The sequence below is a fragment of the Somniosus microcephalus genome, chromosome 30 (assembly GCF_052327205.1).
Source record: "Somniosus microcephalus isolate GS21.2 chromosome 30, FLI_Smic_1.0, whole genome shotgun sequence".
Taxonomy (NCBI): domain Eukaryota; kingdom Metazoa; phylum Chordata; class Chondrichthyes; order Squaliformes; family Somniosidae; genus Somniosus; species Somniosus microcephalus.
The window spans coordinates 42,874,861-42,897,489 of NC_141016.1; the positions used below are offsets into that span (position 1 = coordinate 42,874,861).

Genomic DNA, 22,629 nt, shown 5'->3' on the forward strand with positions numbered 1-22,629 from the left:
TTTTATAGTTTCAATGATTACTATTTTTATTGATGAACTTGTTTGAATATTCAGTAGTATGGATGGCCGTCATTGAGTTTGAATCTACACTATTCAGGGATGACTGAGAATCCTTACCCGATGTTTTAATGTGCCATCTCTAGGTTGCTTTGTGCTTTAGTTTCAGCAGTACAGACTCCTCGTTGTGTGGAATGAGGACAATGCATCAAGTGTGCTCCTTCCATAAGCCAACGACAACCTACCCTAACCATTCGCACACTCCATCTCATCTGTTTAATCTCCCGAGGGAAAGTTCTGCATAAAAACATTCAGCAGCCTCTTTTTAAGAGCACTTGTCTGACATGTGTAGCCGGTCCTGGGGAAAGGGTCTCTCTTCATGCAGTAGTGTTGCTGTTCCACGAGGCAGCAGTATTGCACTTTGCTGATCAGATCCCTTCAATTCAAGTGACGTCATCGTATTCCCTCCCCCTCACTTGCCGCATTATTTCTCAACTACATCATTTAGTCTTTCAAGGTTGTGCAGTATTCCCCAGGGACAAAGTGAACAGATGCACACAATTCCTTTATTGATGCCGATATCTTGTGTTTTAACTGGCAATACAATTGTTTTTACAATAATCCTTATATTCCTGTTATGTCAAAATTTCTCCAAGTGATTTACACAATTAATGCCATTTGGAGCAGTGGCCATTATTAGGTAGGTGAATGCAGCAGCCATTGCAAATCAGCAACATCGCATCAACTGCACTGAGACTATTTTTTAGTGGCGTTGGTTAAGGGAGTAATTTCGATCAGGACACCAAGAGACCACTTTGAACAGGCAGACAGGGCATCTGTTCAAAATAGCATCTGAAGAACAACACCTCTGACTGCAGCACTCCCTCAGTACTGCGCTGGAGTGTTAGCCTGGGTTATGTGTTTCAGCACTGGTTTAGGGCTCAAACCAACAGTTTTCCGACCCAGAACAAATTGTTACCCACAGAGCCAAACTGGGTTCCTTTTATAGTGGAAAAGGCATGAATCGATCGGTTTCCACAATGCTCATGTTGAGATGCTGTGACAGATAATAAACATTAATACAAGTTCCCTGGGGATTGAAAGAGTCTGTCCCTTGTGTACCACCTTTTTGTTTGTGGTTTTGACTTTGGATTCAAATAATCTTTGCGTGTTTACAGAGCTGTCAACACCTGGAAAATGTGAGGAATGAATTCCTCCCCCCAGTTTCTCCTTTCTCTTCTGAGGCTATGGTGTTGTTGGGGTCTGACTCAATGGGTGCTGGTCACCTTCCACTACCTCATCCAAATGGGGATTCAAGTATCAGCAAACCATTCAACCAATTGGGGCATCACAACTGAGCCTAATTCTGTTCTCGTCCGGTGTCCACGCATGCACTTTGCAGCAGGAGTCACTGGATAGCGATCTGGCTGACCATTCCCATTCTAACTCCGCAATACTGAGGCCAATTATAGAACTCCTGTAGCCCAGCGCTTCCTCAGCACAGCGCAGGCATCCAACCTGAACCTTTTAGTTCCGTATGGTTCGGTGCCACACAGCATTTACACACTGAGGGGGTGATATTTACAATCAACAAACACAGTTATGTATACAAGCACATCTCCCATGGTGAGTCAGATTTATGTTGTTGCAATTTCCTTTGAAACAATTTGGAAAGATGTTGGCAAGAGGTCTCTTTCGGGACGGTGAAGTATTTTTTGATTGGTTCCTGCAAAATGGCGTTTTTCTTACCCACTGCAGGTACATAAATAAATCTCAATCTCACTATCTCTCGCTCTTGTCTCTTTTAGTATCTGCATTCTGTATCTCTCTTTTCAGCTTTCCCCCCATTCTCTCTGCCTTTGTCTTGCTCTTTTCTCTATCTTCTCTTTACCTAGAAATAAACAACACCATCAAAGATTTTCTCCTGTCAAAACGTACCTCGCAAAATCAAACTAACAGTTAATGTTATAATCTGACATTCCTCAGGCGTTGTGCTGCACTCATTGCTTGACGAGACTGACTGACATGGACGATGGAAGTTTCCTCCACACATTGTACCGAGGCAAGCTCAGAATTACAAATGCACTGGGACGTTTGTTACCTTGTTGGGTAGCTGAAATTGGGGAGCCTCATGAGCTCAAACGCCAGGTTTCACAGGGAAGCACAGGCCTCAGTTACTCATATTTTGAATTGAACAAATACTATTTTACAGGGATGTTTTGTCATCAGCTAGTAAATCTTGTAATTTGTAATGCCTGTATTATGTTACAAATATTATTTTTTATCTAACAAAGAATCCAAGAGGGTGGCCGAAACGATTTTCAAAAGCCAATTGGAGCGATTTCATTGTTTTTTTTTATTGATTATCTTTCCCGATTGTTCATGGTTGATTAACTGTTTTCTTAAATCGTTAGTGTTTCATTAGAACTCTACCTACTTTACCTGTTTTTGATTGGCGCATTCCTTACCTGTTGTTTTTTTTTACTACAGTTTTATGAATGTGAGATTTGAGCTAGTCAGGTGCAAGTCATGCCAACTGACAGAGAGACATTTGCGTTAGATGCAAGACTTTTATGTGCACTGACCTCCCGTGGGATCGCTGGCAGGATTGTACTATTGCGTGAAGGGCACACAACTTCAGTGAAGAACTTGCAAAGGGATTGCTTCTCAAACCTCCTTTGAGACAAAGACTTGAGTGGGTTCCTACACTTCCTCCCACCCCGCTTCCTGTAAGGACTCTATTCCATTCTCCCAGTTTCTCCGTCTCCGCCGTATCTGCTCCGACAATGCCACCTTCCACACCAGTGCTTCAGACATATCTTCCTTTTTCCGCAACCGAGGATTCCCCTCTACCGTGGTTGACACTGCCCTCGACCGTGTCAGTTCCTCGTTAGTATAGTAGTGAATATTCCCGCCTGTCACGCCGGAGACCGGGGTTCAATTCCCCGATGGGGAGGACGATTCACCCCTGCCCCTCCCTCTGGGAACCACGATAGGGTTCCCCTTGTCCTCACCTTTCACCCCACCAGCCTCCACATTCAATGGATCATCCTCCAGCATTTCCGCTACCTCCAAAGTGATCCCACCACCAAACGTATCTTCCCCTCCCCTCCCCTTTCAGCATTCCGCAGGGACCGCTCCCTCCGAGACACCCTAGTCCACTCCTCTATCACCCCAAACAGCCCTTCCCCTTCGCCTGGCACCTTCCCGTGCAAGCGGAGGAGATGTAACACCTGCCCCTATACCTCCCCCCTTCCCACTGTCCAGGGCCCCAAACACCCCTTCCAGGTGAAACAGCGATTTACTTGTACTTTTCGCAATCTAGTATACTGTATTCGCTGCTCACGATGCGGTCTCCTCTACATTGGGGAGACCAAACGCAGATTGGGTGACCGCTTTGCGGAACACCTCCGTTCAGTCCGTAAGGGTGACCCCGAGCTTCCGGTCGCCTGTCATTTTAATTCACCGCTCCATTCCCACTTGGACCTCACCGTCCTTGGCCTCTTGTATTGTTCCACGGAAGCTCAATGTAAACTCGAGGAACAGCACCTCATCTTCCGATTAGGCACTCTGCAGCCTTCCGGACTCAATATCGAGTTCAACAATTTCAGATCATAACCTCGGCCCCTATTTCATTTTTTCTTGTAATTTTTCCACTCCTTTCTCCCCCCCCCCTTTCCTTTTGTTTCGCTCTCACACCTGGCAGCTATCCCTTGCCCTGCCAGTACACTTTACACCCAATCTCAGCCTATTACCATCTCGTCTAGCTTCTAACACCTTTTATTGTCTCTTTTTTACTTCTTTTGTTTCTTTTATTCTTTTGTCCGATCGCAGCCCTGCCTCCGATCTATCTTTTCTTTCCAGTTTTGAAGAAGGGTTCGACCCGAAACGTCAACTCAAATTTCTGTCCACGGATGTTGCCTGATATGCTGAGTTTTTCCAGCATTTTCTGTTGTTATTTCGGATTTCCAACATCCGCAGTATTTTGCTATCGTACTTGAGTGGGTTAGGATTGGTTCCTAGAAAGTAAATATTTTCCTTAAGTACGATAGGTATTGGAATTATTTACATAAATCTCTGTAGCTCTTTACTATCCATCTGTTTAGGGTATAGCTTGTTGTACTGGCCAAGTGATATGTAACACTCGTCAATCTCCTGTGGTGGTTCGCATCAAGACCAAATGCAGCCTTTGGATTGAAGCAGGGTTGGGGGCTGAGGGATAATTGGACAGGGTGCACAAATGTACAGCAATTCAGTCCCTATTTTAAAGTCATAAACATTCTGTCCTTATTTTTATATTGCCATTATAAATTCCTTGTTACACATTTATAATGTAAACTGTAAACTTGTCACAATGTAATTACACCCTCCCGCCAGTGGAAGCACTGCAGCCAGCACTTCCACTGTGTGGGGACAGTAGTATTACAAAGAATTTACAGCACAGAAACAGGCCATTCAGCCCAACTGGTGTTTATGCTTCACACATGCCTCCTCCCCACCACTCTTCCTCTTGCCCTATCAGCATATCCCTCGATTCCTTTCTTCCTCATGTGTTTATCCAGCTGCCCCTTAAATGCATCTATGCTATTTGCCTCAACCACTCCCTGTGGTAGTGAGTTCCACATTCTCACCACTCTGTGTAAAGAAGTTTCTCCTGAATTCCCTATTGGATTTATTAGTGACTATCTTATATTGATGGCCTCTAGTTTTGCTCTTCCCCACAAGAGGAAACATCTTCTCTACGTCTACTCTATCGAACCCCTTCATAATTTTAAAGACCTCTGTTAGGTCACCCCAAAGTCTTCTCAGAGAAAATAGCTCCAGCCTGTTCAGTCTTTCCTGATAGTTAAAACCTTCCAGTCCTATATTCACTGTTGCAAAGTAGGAAATATGGCAGCCAATTTGCACACAGCATTGTCCCACAAAAAGCAATGAGATAATAATCAGATAATGTTTTTTAGCAATGTTGGTTGAGGGATAAATATGGACCCCAGGGAGAACTCCCCTGCTCTTCTTCCAATAGTGGCCGTGGGAATCTTTACGTCCACCCAAGAGGGTTTAACGTCTCATCTGAAATACGGCACCTCTGACAGTGCAGCTCTCCCTCAGCGCTGCGTGACCCACAATTTGCAGTGTAATTGTGCGCGAGTGGAAATCACACACACACACACGCAGTTGCATTGTGTGCAAGTGATTAGCTTTTACCCACCGTGACCACAGTTCAAGCACGGACACCATGCCAGCCAGTTGTGACAGTCCAGTTGAGAGGCGACCGATTCTACGCACAGCCTCTTGCCATCGGTGCGTGTGAAGGCCGCGCATCCTTCGAGCTTCGGGAGGCTACGCTTGTTATCATAGAAATTACAGCCTAATAAGTTTACAGTTTCCATTACAACTGTAGAAGTAGGAACTTAAAATGGGAAAAAAAAGTTAACAGGAAGTGCCTGCAGACATAAGATTTTTTAAATATTATAATTTTAGTTCAGTCCTTTATTTGCATCATTCATTCTTTTCCAAATATCTCTGCAATGTTTTTTAAGCAATGTTGGTAAAATACTTGAAATTAAGAACTTTTATTCAAAATTTCCTCCAAACTTGAATGATAGTCCTGAAACCTATTTTGTTTATATGAATAATCATTGTTTTCATGTTCTCAGTATAAACAAATCAAAAGCAGTCAGCCGATGTAGTCATTTAAAATACATTACAAAATATAAAGGTTCTACTTTTAAATTTGACATTGTTTAAAGTTTAATTTGTTACAGATGTAACATGGTATCACTTGAATATATCAATTGTTTCTTTCAAGAAAATCTCAGAAAAAGGTAAGGAACTCATACTTTACCTAATTTGGTAATTTATACAAAAATATTTTGATTACTTTTACTATCCTAAAAATTGTTTTATTGCCAGTAATTTTCCGTCGGAGGGGGCAGGGCTTACAGCATGTTTTGTGAATGGCCAATCTTGCTGTCAACCATAAACATTTATCAAATTTGCATGCACAGTTATGTGGTGGGAGGTGAAGCCTAGAGCTTTCCTCTCAACTCATAGGAAACCTGCATAAACACAAAGCTCAGGATTCTGAGATAGACTCGGCCCTCCAACGGAAAACAGTCAGACAGAAATTGCTACAGTATGGGTAAATTCAGTCATGTCTTTATCATGTTTAAAAAAACGAAGCATATTGAAGAAAGAAGGCAGCCATGAGGTTTTTCAGAAAATATTTGATTAGCTCAGCTTCTCTATTTTTATTGGTAGATTTTGCTGCCTGCAATCCATTATTTTCATATGACTTTAATATCTCCTTTTGGGGTTGGGGGGGGGTGGGAGCATTGGGACAGGGAAGACTGACAGAGGTAAAGGAGTTCCACAGTATTGAGATGGCAAAATACTGCAGATGCTGGAAAAGCTCAGCAGGCCTCGGCCCCTATTACAGTTTTACTTATTTTTTCCACCCCTTTGTTTTGGATCTTCCTTCCCGCCCCCCTTTCCTTTTTTTTCTCTCCCCCACATGGCAGCTGTCTCTCATTCTGCCAGTACACTTCACACCTAATCTGAGCCATCTTTTGTCTCCACTGTCCTATTACCATCTCATCTGGTTTTGACTACCTCTTTACTTCTTTTCACAGAATCACAGAAATCACAGAAACCTCACAGTGCAGATAGAGGCCATTTCGGCCCATCGAGCCTGCACCGACACAAACCCCACCCGATCCCCATAACCCCTACACCAACACATATCCCACCCTATCCCCGTAACCCCACGTATTTAATCCCCCTAACACTAAGGGTCAATTTTTTTTTTATCATAGCCAATCAACCTAACCCGCACATCTTTGGACTGTGGGAGGAAACCGGAGCACCCGGAGAAAACCCACGCAAACACGGGGAGAATGTGCAAACTCCACACAGACAGTCACCCGAGGCCGGATTCGAACCCGGGTCCCTGGCGCTGTGAGGCAAGAGTGCTAACCACTATGCCACCGTGCTGCCCTATTTTTGTTCGATCGCAGCCCTGCCTTCGATCTATTTAATTTCCTTTCCAGTTTTGAAAAAGGGTTTTGACCCGAAACGTCAACTCTAATTTCTCTCCACGGATGTTGCCTGGCCTGCTGCGTTTTTCCAGCATTTTCTGTTGTAATTCCACAGTATTGAGATCCTGGGAAAGAATGGTTTAGAGTAGTCTTGATTGCAACCCAATGATAATGTATTGAAAGGGAATATTGTCCATTTGCAGCTTAGGAGGGACAAACGAGGAAAATTCAGTGGAATATTGCCCAAAGGGAGGGTGCTGGCTGGGCTGTGCCACACTTTGAGAGCAGGCGGTGCGGGTGCAAAGGATTCATCTGAAGGGTGGACAACAAAGAAAGGAACTACAACATTTACAAAAATGTTTATTAAAAAAATTAAATTCCTGATGCATGGTTTAAAATTGTGGCTCATTGCAAGGCCCCGACAAAGGGCAATTTCTGGAATAATGTTGAACATTTCTTCTGTAAATCCCATTACAAATACAAGTCCTCTTCAAGCACAACGTCAGTCAGAATTAAAAATATTAGTTAAAAATCTTAGTCGACAAATATTTCCCTTTTTGAAATAAATAAATTAAAAACATAAAAAGCCAGGATACATGTTGCTCTTAGCCTTGCCCTAATATTGAAGGTCTAGCTGTGATGGCAGGAGACACAGAATGCATTGAGGCAGCCGGGGAACTTCAGTTGTGTCGCTGTGGTTGGGCATGTAGTTTCCCTTCTGTTTAACATTCCTTGAACAGATGAAAGTCTCCAGGCAGGCTCGTTAAGGTGAATTCATCAAGTTACAGCTTTCGTTTTAAAATTCTAGGGAGCAAATTTACTTTTCACAGTTTTAAAACCCTGACTTCATCCAGCTCCATTGCTTCTGTTAAAATTCTGCTGGTGCCCAGCAGTTCTGAGTGGAACTTACAGCTGCTTGATCAAATCCAACTCGATTTTATGTCAACTATTCAAAATTTAGAGTTATTGTAAAATTGCAAGAGGCTCCATCGGTCCACTACTGCTTTTGCTGCAATTAATTACCTGCAAGATCTCACTCCCTTCGCTGTAAATAAACAAAACCACACAGACTGGAGACGCCAGGACTGCTTCGAGTTAGGTGATGGCAAATGGTGGAGAGTGAGCCGCCTCAACTGGCCGCCTCTTCTCTAGATTTGAGGGGGGGCAGGACATCAGTCAGGGTCCTGCTCTTGACTGCCATCCAGTGACTGCACTTGGATGTAGATTGTGCTGCTCCCCCCCAGCAAATAGCTCGCCTATACTCACTGTAGGCTCGCACGTGAAGAATGGCACTTGGGTGAACTACTGGAGGAACCACATCCCAGCAAACCAGTGCCTTTAGAGTGGCGGGGGAGAAAACTCGCTCAAAAAAGACACTGCAATTACAAAAGGGCATTTACAACTGGATAACATTTTGTGGATGTAGGAGGTTTAGGTTTCATGAAAAATGTATATTGCAAATGTATATCCCTTGCTGGAATACTTTGTTGTACAGTATCCTGGAAGTGAATGCTCGGAGATTAATGACCACGCTCCGTGGTCAGGGGTCGCACTGTCTCCCTGCTGCAACAACAAAAGCCTTATAAAGAGGCAACACCTCAGGCAGGAATCCCACTGCCTCCAACAGAGCAAGCAGTTCATCAAATCCTGTCTTTAGTATTTCGGCAACAATGGAGGGGTGTGGGCGAGTGTGGATTGTTTCGTCAGGTGAATGATATACTGTCTGACCGAGGGTCTAACCTCAATTTGGCAAAGTCAATCCACACAAACACCACCGTTGCTACCCAATCATGTTGTGTTTTTCCCTGAGTTTCCAGCTTTTCCTAACAAACACTGACCTGTTATTGAATATATTACAAGGTAGCCTCAGTCAGCCCATGTCCTTCAGCCAGTTGGCCCACTGGAAGGAGGAGGGCTGTCTGTATATACTATCTGCTCCGCTGTACAATGGCTACAATATGGTCAGCCCAAAGTGGCACACAGCGAGGCAGACCCAGCGTTCCCCACAGTGGATACAATCCATGCACAAATCTTACGTTGTACTCTACAAAGCAAACTGTGGCACAGCATCCTTTGGTGATGGGAGCAAGTAATTTATGCCACATTTCACACTAAGCACCCAATGATATGCTGACTGCTTTTAAAATGTGTCACCTAAAGCCCTCGTTCCGGTGTGTGGAAGTGTGTGTATAACTGAGAACTAGAACAGCCATACTATTTTACTGACATGGATTAAAAACTCGACCCACATTAAATTGTTACAAGCAGAGCTGGATGTTGGGGTGATCAGCGTGGGCTCATTTTATACCCGAATGCACCTCTTCAGGTCCAGGCGTGACTGTGCTAGGAGTTTACCCGCCTCACACACTTTGGTGGTATCTGTTACTCTGTGGAGTTATACTCCAGCTCTGCTCCAGTCCTCAGACACCACTACAACCTCAGCCTGAACCACGGTCCGATTTCACAGGTTCCAAGGACCTTGTGATGAAATGTCTTGATTAGTGTTAAGATAAGGGTAGTTTTGTGCAATGGAACCATTCCCCAGCAACAGAATTCAGGCCAGCTAAATGATTTACTGAGGATCTTGCTCAGCCATCAGAGAGACAGAAGCCAGCTGGATGTGAAGCTAGAGGTGAAAGGAATAACACACCATCTAGCCTCCTGTCAGCTCTTCACTCTGAGCGGCGTTCAATCCTACCAGCATGACATGATCGGGCTGTGTCGAAAACACAATGACACCTATTCCCCCATCATCCCCTCACTTCGGGCTGGATTCAAACTCAAGTGTCTCACCCACCATGACACCAATCTCCGTGTCAGAGAGGGCATGTCCACTATTTCTTTTAGGCTGGATTCAAACGCTAGAAAACTGATTAGGACCCTTAGTATTTCATCAGAGATTTTGGAGTAAAATTTTCTTGGGCGGTAGCACAAAGCTAGCGCCCCAAACAAATTCCAGCCCCTTTGCCTTTCTGTCTGGAATGGAAGCCAACCCCCAGAAGTGAAAGGGGAAAGGATTCCAACCACTGCACAAATCAATGCCCAGTATTGGCTTCTTTCATAAATAGGTTGGCCCTTGTGTAGGAGCAGTCTGCTCACTGACCCTTTGGCTGCACTGTGTCCCGAATGTGAAAAGCACCAGTTGAACATGATGCAGGATACATCCTCGTACCCCAAGGTGAGAGATCAGAAATCAGCACTGGTTCCCCCCGTGTCTGTTCAGTCTCTAGTGCATCTCCTAGCTTATTAACTGTGTCTGGAGTGCGAGCTACAAGCGTCTCTGTGACCTGTGCTATATGGCAGTGATCGGCAACAACCTGGACAGGGGTAACCTCCCGTCCCATTTCAAATCCCCTTGTCCGGTCTCAAGAGGGAGGCTACCTGGTAATTTCGACAATCAAACACCCGACAGGAAAAGGCTGGTTTCTGGTTGCTTTGTTTAAAAATAAATGCACTTGGCGTATTCGCGAGCAGACCCGGCCCATATTCCTGCTTTCACCCGTGCTCATGCAGGGGAAGAAAACACTCCTGGGTAGTAGTAGATAAAATAGTCATCTTACCGACAGACTGAGACTACAGAAACTAAAATCTGCTGAGTGAATTTGAAAACCGTACATCCAAACCCACTTATTATACATTTAACCCACTTTTAAGTATCACTTGACAAAAGTAAGTGATTCGGGGAGAATGCAGGACTGAGTGTGCCGAGCTGGCGATCTGCTGGCTCCAGCCCTGGTCTCAGGCACTGCCCATAAATCCAAGGCTGCGAAATGTTTATATTGATGGATAATCAGCTCTCGGAAATGAACCGATTTAAAGGGACTGCGAGTGGCACTGCCCACTCTTTAGTTGTATTAAATTAAATCTCATACTCGCACCAAGACTTACCACAGAAGAAAACAGATACAAAAGTCATTTTTTTTAAAAAGGACGTTGAGTGCCACAGCCTGATGTCCGATGAGCGAGAGAAGTCCAAACTGCTGCCTCAGTCTGGGCTGCAGCTAAATCATGGCGATGCTCTCGGGGTTACTGTTCAGGTGTGCAGACGTGCTACTTCCCGGGGATTTGGAGGTCTGGCTGCTTCCTCGCCTCAGAATGACCAGCACCGTCTCGTTGGTGATTGAGCCGAACTCGAAGGAGAAGGTCCCGTAGAAGACCAGAACGTCGACAGTGAAAATCCACTCACAAATGGCAGCAGCATGTTGGAACAGAGAGCTCTCGTGAATAAAGAATATGCCACCTGATTGCAGCTGTTAAGGAAATTGGTTGGAAAAAAATGACTTTACACACAAAGAAAGTAAGCAGTAATTATCTGTAGGCTCCCGACAAGAAACTTCCTTCATGTCTCTCCCTCCCTGTGAGGACACTGATTCCTGGGGTACAGTGCCACAGGCACCAGCAGTCCTTCTGTATCTGGCTCAAGTGGCAATTTTCTATGTGGACATCTGGACAGCGAATATCAGCAGATTATTCTACATGGAGAGCATCACAGCCAACCTCAAACCTCTCCAGTCCAACACCCAGGTGCACTTTCAAGTGGTGGATAGTGGAGGGAGTACGGACTCTGGCTAATAGTCACCTCCTTCACCCTGGAGACTGAATCCAAATTGCAGCGCTTTACTCTGCCTGGGCCGAGGTCAGTTAACTCAGCAGATCGAAGCTGGTACCTTCCTGCTCGGTAAAGGGATGCACACATCAACAGAGCTGCGAGACTCCTCCTGTTCAAAGGGCACTTTTCTTGGACCCTCTGCAGCAAGGCAAGATGTTCCCTGGTCTCCAGTAACGCTGCACTAAAGGGATAGGAGTGTGCCGCAGGATGCAGCCCCTCGCTACGGCTAAGACTGAGAGGGATTTGGCACAAGTGCACATCCTGTCGGCCCAAGCTACAGCTTGCTAGTACTCCAGGGTATATACAGCTTTAATCATTAATAGTTACACAAACATACAAAAAAAAAATCAGACAGGAAAAGGCCAGCTGGCCCATCCAGCCTGTCCCAAGCAGCTGTGATGCCCTGTGCATCAGGTCAGGAGTGCCCTGATCTCCCAGGTACGAAGAGGCGAAAAACCAATTCAAAAATCCAAAGGCAATTAAGAAAATAGATCTGGAAAATTCCTCTCCAGTCCCTCAAAACTCATCCAGGAGATCACAATGATCAGGATTTATCTGATTTGGTACATACATAAGAAATAGGAGCAGGAACAGGCCACTTGGCCCCTCGAGCCTGCTCCACCATTCAATAAGATCATGGCTGATCTTGGGCTCAAAGCCACTTCCCTGCCCGCTCCCCATAACCCTTCACTCCCTTATCTTGCAAAAATCTGTCTATCTCCACCTTAAATGTATTTAATGACCCAGCCTCCACGGCTCTCTGGGGCAGAGAATTCCACAGATTTACGACCCTCTGAGAGAAGAAATTCCTCCTCATCTCAGTTCTAAAAGGGCGACCCTTTATTCTGAAACTATGCCCCCAAGTTCTAGATTTCCCCACGAGGGGAAACATCCTCTCTGCATCTACCTTGTCGAGCCCCCTCAGTATCTTATATGTTTCAATAAGATCACCCCTCATTCTTCTAAATTCCAATGAGTATAGGCCCAACCTGCTCAACCTTTCTTCATAAGTCAACCCCCTCATCTCTGGAATTAACCTCGTGAATCGTCTCTGAACTGCCTCCAATGCAAGTATATCCCTCCTTAAATAAGGAGACCAAAACTGTACGCAGTACTCCAGGTGTGGTCTCACCAATACCCTGTACAGTTGTAGCAGGACTTCCCTGCTTTTATACTCCAACCCCCTTGCAATAAAGGCCAACATTCCATTTGCCTTTTTGATTACTTGCTGTACCTGCATGCTAACTTTTTGTGTTTCATGCCCAAGGACCCCCAGGTCCCTCTGAACTGTAGCATTTTGTAATCTCTCTCCATTTAAATAATAATTTGCTTTTTTATTTTTCCTGCCAAAGTGGATAACCTCACACTTTCCCACATTATACTCCACCTGCCAAATATTTGCCCACTCACTTAGCCTGTCTATATCCCTTTGCAGATTCTTTGAGTCCTCTGCACAACTTGTTTTCCCACCCATCTTTGTATCATCCACAAACTTGGCTACATTACACTCGGTCCCTTCATCCAAGTCATTAATGTAGATTGTAAATAGTCGAGGCCCCAGCACCGAACCCTGTGGCACCCCACTCGTTACCGTTTGCCAACCGGAAAATGACCCATTTATCCCAACTCTCTGCTTTCTGTTAGTTAGCCAATCCTCTATCCATGTAAATATATTACCCCCAACCCCATGAGCTCTTATCTTATGCAGTAACCTTTTATGTGGCACCTTCTCGAATGCCTTCTGGAAATCCAAATACACCACATCCACTGGCTCACCCTTATTCACCCTGCTCGTTACATCCTCAAAGAACTCCAGCAAATTTGTTAAACATGATTTCCCTTTCATAAAACCAAGCTGACTCTGTTTGACTGCAGTATGTTTTTCTCAATGCCCTGCTACTGCTTCCTTAATGAAGGACTCCAGCATTTTCCCAACGACAGAGGTTAGGCCAACGGGTCTATAGTTTCCTGTCTCCCTCCTTTCTTAAATAGGGGTGTTACATTTGTGGTTTTCCAATCCGCTGGGACCTCTCCAGAGCCCAGGGAATTTTGGTATATTGCAACCAATGCATCCACTATCTCTGCAGCAACTTCTTTTAAGACCCTGGGATACAGGCCATCTGGTCCAGGGGACTTGTCGTCTTTTAGTCCCATTATTTTACCAAGTACTATTTCCTTAGTGATAGTGATTGTCTTTAGTTCCCCCCTCTCTGATTATCCATTATTGGGATGTTGTTAGTGTCTACATGAAGACAGATACAAAATATTTGTTCAGAGTCTCTGCCATTTCACCGTTCCCCATTATTAATTCCCCAGTCTCATCCTCTAAGGGACCAACGTTTACTTTAGCTACTCGCTTCCTTTTATATACCTGCAGAAGCTCTTACTATCTGTTTTAATGTTTCTTGCCAGTTTACTCTCATAATTCATCTTTCTCCTTTTTTTAGTCATCCTTTGCTGGTTTTTAAAAATTTCCCAATCCTCTGGCCTCCCACCAATCTTGGCAACATCGTATGCCTTCGTTTTCAATTTGATACCATCCTTTACTTCCTTAGTTAGCCACGGATGGTGCTCCCTTCTCTTAAAATCTTTCTTTCTCACTGGAATATATTTTTGTTGAGAGTTATGAAATATCTTCTTAAATGTCTGCCACTGCATTTCAACTGCCTTACCCTTTAATTTATTTTTCCAGTCCACTTTAGCCAGTTCTGCCCTCATGCCATTGTAATTGCCTTTGTTTAAGATCAGGACACTGGTTTGAGATACAACTTTCTCGCCCTCCAACTGAAGTTGAAATTCAACCATGTTATGATCACACTTTCCTAGAGGATCCTTTACTGTGAGATCATTTATTACTTCTGTCTCATTACACAGTACCAGATCCAAGATAGTCTGCTCCCTGTTTAGTTCCATTACATACTGTTCTAGGAAACCATCCCGGATGCACTCTATGAACTCCTCAAGGCTACCATGGCCAATTTGATTTGTCCAATCAATATGGAGATTAAAATCACCCATGATTATTACCGTACCTTTTTTACAGGCCTCCCTTATTTGTTGATTTATACTCTGTCCAACTGTTCGGGGGCCTGTAGACTAGGCCCACCAGAGACTTTTCCCCCCTTATTTTTTTATCTCCACCCAAACCGATTCTTCATATCTTCATATAATGCCCTTTTGTATGGTACAATCTCTGGCCCAGCCAGGAACTGGACCTGCTCTCTCAAAAGGTATACAGTGAATCAGCACACACCACACAAACCGGCAGCTTGTTCTAGAGGTCTACTACTCTCTGGGAAAAGAAGAATGGCGTAACATTCTAACCTATTTCTTCTCTTGCCTAATTTATATACATGACCCCGGGTCCTCCCCAACCTATCCAACTGAGTTGTTGAGCTGGAGTATGAGGTGCAGACATTGCGGGGCCTCAGGGAGGGGGAGAGTTATCTGGACGCTTTGTTCCAGGAGGCAGTCACATCCCTTAGATTAAGTAGTACGTTTTGTCAATGGTCAGGGACAGGAGGGTGTGACCGCGAGTCAGGAAGGTATGGGGACCCAGGATGTAGTGACGGAGGAGCCTCGGCCCTTGTCTTTGACCAACAGGTAGGAGGTACTTGCTACCTGTGTGGATGAGAACAAGGACTGCAGGGTGGATCAATAAATTGACCACGGCACCATGGTGCAGGAGGCCATTCAAGTGGGGGGAGTGAAAAGGAATGTAGTTGTGGTAGGGGACAGTGCAGTCAGGGGAATAGATACTGTTCTCTGCAGCCATGACCGGGAGTTCCGAAGGTTGTGTTGCCTGCCCGGTGCCAGGGTTAACAGTATCTCGTCGCGGCTGAAGAAGAACTTGGAATGGGAGGATGCAGTTCTTGTGGTCCACCTAGGAACCAACGACATAGGTAGAACTAGGAATGAGGTTCTGCTGAGGGAGTTTGAGGAGCTAGGATCCAAATTAAAAAGCAGAACCTCAAAGGTAATCATCTCTGGATTGTTACCTGAGCCACGCGCAAATTGGCATAGGGACAAACAGATTAGAGGTTTAAATGCGTGGCTCAAAGAGTGGTGTGGGAGGAAGGGGTTTCAGTTCATGGGACACTGGTACCAGTACTGGGGATAGGAGGGACCTGTTCCATTGGGATGGGCTCCATGGACACGTGCTGGGACCAGTGTCCTGGCGAATCGAATGACTAAGGCAGTAGACAGGACTTTAAACTAATGGAGGGGGGTGGGAGTATTCAGGAAATAGTAAATTTAAAAGCCGCACGAGAAATGTCAAGGCTCTAGAGCAGAGTAGAGTTTTGGGTAAAAATAAGCAGACTGGGTCAGGAAGGGACAGAGAGAGTAACAAAGGTCATAGGGCACCAGGGAAAAATAGAAAAAAAGTCAAAGCGAAGGGCACTATATCTGAATGCACGAAGCATTCGCAACAAAATAGGTGAATTAATAGCGCAGATAGAAATGAATAGGTTTGATCTAATAGCCATTACGGAGATGTGGTTGCAAAGTGGCCAAGGTTGGGAATTAAATATTCCAGGATACTTAACTTTTAGAAGAGATAGGTAAAATGAAAAGGAGGAGGGGGAGCCCTGATAATAAAGGGTGGGGTAAAGACAGTAGAGAGAAAGGATCTTAGCTCCAAAAATCAAGTAGAATCAGTTTGGGTGGAGCTAAGAAACAGCAAGGGGCAGAAAACATTGGTGGGAGTTGTTTATAGGCCCCCAAACAGTAGTTAAGAACATAAGCACATAAAAAATAAGAGCAGGAGCAGGCCATACGGCCCCTCGAGCCTGCTCCACCATTCAATAAGATCATGGCTGATCATCGACCTCAACTCCACTTTCCCGCCCGATCTCCATATCCCTTGATTCCCCTAGAGTCCAAAAATCAGTCGATCTCAACCTTGAATATACTCAGACTCAGCATTCACAGCCCTCTGAGGTAGAGAATTCCAAAGATTCACAACCCTCTGAGTGAAGAAATTCCTCCTCATCTCAGTCCTAAATGGCCGACCCCTTATCCTGAGACTGTGCCCCCTAGTTCTAGACACTCCAGCCAGGGGGAAACAACCTCTCAGCATCTACCCTGTGAATCCCCTTCAGAATCTTATATGTTTCAATGAGATCACCTCGCATTCTTCTAAACTCCAGAGAGTATCGGCCCATTCTACACAATCTCTCCTCATAGGACAGCCCAGGAATCAATCTAGTGAACCTTTGTTGCACCGCCTCCAAGGCAAGTACATCCTTCCTCAGATAAGGAGACCAAAACAGTGCCCAGTACTCCAGGTGTGGTCTCACCAAGACCCTGTACAATTGTAGCAAGACTTCCTCACTCTTATACTCAAACCCTCTTGCAATAAAGGCCAACATGCCATTTGCCTTCCTTATTGCTTGCTGTACCTGCATGCTAGCTTTCTGTGTTTCTTGCACGAGGACACCCAAATCTCTCTGAACACCAACATTTAAAAGTTTCTCACCATTTAAAAAATATTCTGTTTTTCTATTCTTCCTACCAAAGTGAATCACCTCACATTTCCCCACATTATACTCCATCTGCCACCTTACTGCCCACTCACTCAGTCTGTCTATATCCCTTTGCAGACTCTGTGGGCTGGATTTTAATTCCGGGTCGTGTAATCCACATTTCGTGTTATCCACCTGAATCTAGATCGATGTGGGAGATTGATGCGATTTTAACTTAATTGGCCAATTGAGTTCCAACGTGTGGGAACCCATGGCCAATGAGTTTTTCCAGTCTGAAAGTCGCCTCCGATGACGTCATCATTGCTGCTGCATTTAAGGTCTGCAACAAGCCTTGCTTCTTCTGCAGACTGCCAACCCTTTGGCCTTTCATGCTACAGGGACCTGGAGGCAGAATGACCAGCCAGAGACCTAGGTCTGCTCCCAGGTTCGATGACGTCGCCCTGCAGGCTTTAGTTGAGGGAGCAAGAGCTCATAAAAAGGTGCTCTTCCCTTCTTCAGGGAGGAATAAGCCTCCCCAGCAGACCAAGGCTGTGTGGATCCAGGTGACCCAGGAGGTCAACTCATTGTCAGTAACCCGCAGAACCTGGATTCAGTGCAGGAAGAGATTTCATAACCTTCTATGCACTGGAAAAGTGAGTATGAATTTCCCATCACCCTCAATCTGATCTCCATTGCCTTTCCTCTCCAGCACTCAGCTTTAGCAATCTCTTCCTCTACATCCCACTTGACACTGACATCCATGCACCCTTAGCCATTCCCTCTCTCTCTATGGTCACATTCACCTAACTATTCGGCTATGCAGCCCTCACACTGTGATGCTATGAAAACAACTGACAACACACAGGGAGGGCCCTTGGTCTTGCCACCTCACGCCATCTTTGTCTCCTTCTAAGTGTCTATGCTGTGGAATCTCTACACTCACTCCTTCATTCTCACTCAACCTCCACTTGTCTCCCTCATTGCAGGAAAAGAGAGCTCACAATAAGTGAGAAAGAGCAAGGACAGGAGGAGGGCCACCCTCAGTAGCCCAGCTCACCCCCTGGGAGGAGATGGTCCTGGAGATCGTAGGAGTGGAGGAAGATGCGCAAGTGGGGGATGGACAGAGGGGTGCATCACAGCAAGCTGGTGACAGAATAGTTTTCCATCTCTCTCATTGACATTGCATGAGTCACTGATAATGATTCTGAAGCTCTAACAGATGGACTAATGATCATCTGCAATATGCAATGTGCATGTAACCTTGGCATCACATCTCTGACCCTTTCCTTTACTCCCCCACAGGACCATCGCAAGCACCCACTAGCCAGGAGGAATAGCATGAGCCTCAAGACTCCTCAGAGGAAGCTGCAACCTCTGAGGACGCAACATCAGCAGAATTCAGCGCACCCAGCACAGACACTCACACCTCGGTGGGACCTGCAGGACATAGAGTAGTGTTGTCACCTGGCGTATCACAGCTCACAAGTGAGCATCAGCAGATTGTGGAGACAGGGACAGCAGTCGGAGGGCGGAGGACTCTGCCAGCTCGGCTCAGCTACATGTCGACCCTCTGCCTCTGGGTCCATCCATAAGATCAGCGGTGCTGGAACTCCAGGAACAGATGCAGGAGTCTCTGGCAGGTTTTGTCTCCAGGGTCGCTGCGAGTGTGGAGCGAATGGAGGAGTCCATAGCGAACATGAGCAGAGCCTTTGTGGAGTCATTGGCGCATGAGCGCATCACCATGGAAAGGATGGCAACCTCCATGGAGGTGATAAGTCGCCAGAGTGCAGAAAACATGGTGCGTGGTCAGAATAGAATGACATCTCTGGAGGAGCGATGGTCATCTATTGAACAGAGAAACCAGACCTTCATGGAAGTCCTTCTGAGTAGGACTGCCAGTGCAGATACGGGTCCCCATGGCCCCCCTGATGTGCAGCAAGGTGCTCTCAAGCCACTTGCAAGCGCTGAGGGGGACCTGACCCATGAGAAGGAAGCTGGTGGCAGACATCAAGGAAGTGGGGGCTCCTCTCCAAGCGCTCACACTTCCATGCCACTGCAGAGCCCTCGGTCAGAGCCCCACCAGAGTCCACACCCTACTGAGATCGGCGTCTCAACCCTTGCACAGCCGCAGGAGCAGCAGACTGTTGCCGAGCCCTCACAGGTTCTCACCCCCATAGGACGCCCGCCAAAAGGTGTCAAGACAGGAGCAGCAGGAAAGTAAGCAAGGGGCCTCCACATCTGCTGAAGCCACAGGGGAAGCACCACGTAGGAGCACGCGTAAGAGAAAGATACTGCACAAATAGTCACAAGGGTAGTCACTTGGGTGAAATTTGATGTTTTATGTGAACAAGCCATCAGATGAATAATGTAAATAAAAAATCTGATGGCTACTGTTGTAGTTGTGGCGTGTGTCATTTCGCGAATGGGGCTTTCACATTGAGGGCTTAGGATTACTTGCAATTGTCAGTATGGTGGTCAAATTGCTTGGAATCTGCTGGTCCTTGGCCATTGTCGATGCTCAGGTAAGAAGCAGCGAGGCAAAAGTGCTTGATTGGCTAGGCTAAGCAAATCTGGCCAAGATGAGTGCGTTCCTTGCATCCCGGGCAGCAATGGTCTCGCATACTGCTGCCGTTGGTTGATGGACCTCTGCAAGATGTTCGTTTTCACTCTCCTCATCTAAGGAGGATATGTGAGGGGCCACTTGGTCCTCAGGAATCTGCAAGCCACGACGCTGTGCCATGTTGTGAAGTGCACAGCAAACCACGACGATTCTGGAGACCCTGGCTGCTGAGTACTGCAGGGCTCCACCTGATCTATCCAGGCATCTGAAGCGCATCTTCAGCAAACTGATGGTTTGCTCGATTATGGCTCTGGTGGACATGTGGCTGGAGTTGTAGCTCTCCTCAGCTTCGTTGGATGGGCTCCTCAACAGCATCATTAGCCACGTCTTCAGGGGATAGCCCTTGTCTCCAAGTAACCATCTGTTAAGTTGGTCTGGCAGACTGAATAGCGGAGGCACACTAGACTGGCGCAGTATGAAGGAGTCATGGAAACTGCCAGGGTACTTGGCACAAACATGCAAAATTTCCTTCTTGTGGTCACACACCAGCTGAACGTTAAGGGAGTGGAAGCCCTTGCGGTTGACAAAAATACCTGGATTGCGATGGGGTGCCTTAAGGGCCACATGCGTGCAGTCAACGATGCCCTGCACCCTTGGAAAGCCTGCCAGATGAGCTAATCCAACCGCACGCGCCGTGACACTTGCTCGATCCTTGGTGAAATGGATGTGATTGTGTGCGATGGCAAAGAGGGCATCAGTTACCTGCATGATGCAAGTGTGTGCGGCCGCCTGGGAGATGCCGCTGATGTCTGCTGCTGATCACTGGAATGAGCCTGAGGCAAAAAAGTTGAGTGCGGTGGTGACTTTGACGGCCACTGGTAAGGGTTGTCCACCTGGTCCTCTGGGCTCCAGGTCTTGTTGCAGCATTGCGCAGATGTCACCCGCTACCTCTCGCGAAAGTCGGAGCTGCCTTTGGCACTGCTGCTCAGACATGTTGAGGAAGCTGACCCTGTGTCTGTAGACCCTGTTTGGGGGGTATCTCCTGCGCCAACAGGCTTCCATGCACCGGCCCCTTCTGGCCTGTGCAGCTTCAGGTGGGTGAGCAGCAGGCTGGCGCTCCTGTTGTTGCTGTTCCTGGTCCTGCTGGTGCCACGGCTGGTCTTTGTCCTCATCTAATATCCAGATGGGAAGGAAATAAATGGTTCCCATTCTTCTGGTATATACCTCAGTTGAGGAAGTGCTCAGTGAAGGTGGCGAGAGGGGTTTCCCAGGAGGTCACACTGGAGATGGGCGTCAGGCTCCAAACTTCCACAGCTGTGGTTATGCCTTCTAAAAGTTCCCACAGACCTGAGACAACAAGTCCTGCCACCTGCAAATGATGGTTGATCAAATCTCCTCTTTAATGGTTGAGCTACAGCTGATAGTCAGCAATCCAATTGTGCTCCCGCCAGGTTTCACCGTCGTGTTTCAGAAAAGGCGTGTTTCACGTGGGAAAAGGGTTAAAATCACAAAGGCCTTTCAAAATGGCATTATAGAGGCAATTTAGTGCTTGTTAAGGGCCTTAACGGCCTATCCTGCCTCTTGGAGGCGGGACAGCGACGGGACCATTAGACACGAATTAATGAAAATTGCTTGGAGGCGGGATGGAGGCCCGCACGCCAGTTTTTGCAATTTTAACCCCCCACACGCCTCCGATCCCGCCTCCACGGCCAATGAAAATCCTGCCCTTTGTGTTCTCCTCACAGCTCACTGTCCCACCTAGCTTTGTATCATCAGCAAACTTGGATACATTACACTCGGTCCCTTCATCTAGGTCATTAATATAGATTGTGAATAGTTGAGGCCCCAGCACGGATCCTTGCGGCACCCCACTAGTTACAGCCTGCCAACCTGAAAGAGATCCGCTTACCCTACTCTCTGTTTTCTGTCCGTTAACCAACCCTCTATCCATGCTACTATATTACCCCAACCCCATGAGCCCTAATCTTGTGTAATAACCTTTTATGTGACACCTTATCGAATGCCTTTTGGAAATCCAAATATACTACATCCGCTGGTTCCCCTTTATCTACCCTGCAGGTTACATCCTCAAAATAAATTTGTCAAACACGATTTCCCTTTCATAAAACCATGTTGACTCTGCCTAACCATGTTATGATTTTCTAAGTGACTTGATACCAATTCCTTAACAATGGATTGTAGGGCAGAGAATAAATCAGGAAATTAGAGACGCCTGTAACAAGTGTAATGCAGTAATCATTGGGGACTTTAATCTACATATAGACTGGGCAAATCAAATTTGCAGTAATAGCGTGGAGGATGAATTCATGGAATGTATACAAGATAGTTTTCTAGATCAGTATGTTGAGGAACCAACTAGGGAACAGGCTATTTTAGATCTAGTATTGTGCAATGAGAAAGGGTTAATTAATAACCTTGTAGTAAACGGGCCTTTAGGGAAGAGTGACCATAATATGATAGAATTTTAGATTGAGTTTGAAAGTGATTTCGTTAAATCCGAAACTAGGGTCTTCAATCTAAACAAAGCAAACTATGAGGGGCGAGTTGGCTAAGGCAGATTGGGAAACTACATTAAAAGGTATGACAGTGGACAAGCAATGGCTAGCATTTAAAGAATTAATACATAATTTACAAAAAATATACATTCCTTTAAGGCACAAAATCCCCACAGGAAAAGTGGTCCAACCATGGCTAACAAGAGAAGTTAAAGATAGTATTAGATCAAAGGAAGAGGCTTATAATGTTGCCAAAATGAGTAGTAAGCCTGAGGATTGGGAGGATTTTAGAATTCAGCAAAGGAGGACCAAGAAATTGATAAGGAAAGAGAAAAAAGAATATGAGAGTAAATTAGCAAGAGACATAAAACAGATTGTAACCGTTTCTATAGGTATGTAAATAGGAAGAGATTAGTGAAAGTAAACGTGGGCCCATTAGAGGCAG

At 45.8% G+C, this 22,629-nt stretch overlaps 1 protein-coding gene across 1 annotated transcript in view; it reads right to left on the reverse strand.

The window, feature by feature from the left end:
* Nucleotides 1-7,377: 7,377 nt before the first annotated feature.
* The window catches only part of LOC147098177 (transmembrane protein 150A-like), a 36,234-nt gene continuing 20,982 nt past the window's right edge, over nt 7,378-22,629 (reverse strand). Inside the window, exon 3 of the mRNA XM_085970837.1 lies at nt 7,378-11,274. Coding sequence (XP_085826963.1) covers nt 11,036-11,274 — 239 coding nt within the window. The 3' untranslated portion in view covers nt 7,378-11,035. The remainder of the gene's footprint in view (nt 11,275-22,629) is intronic.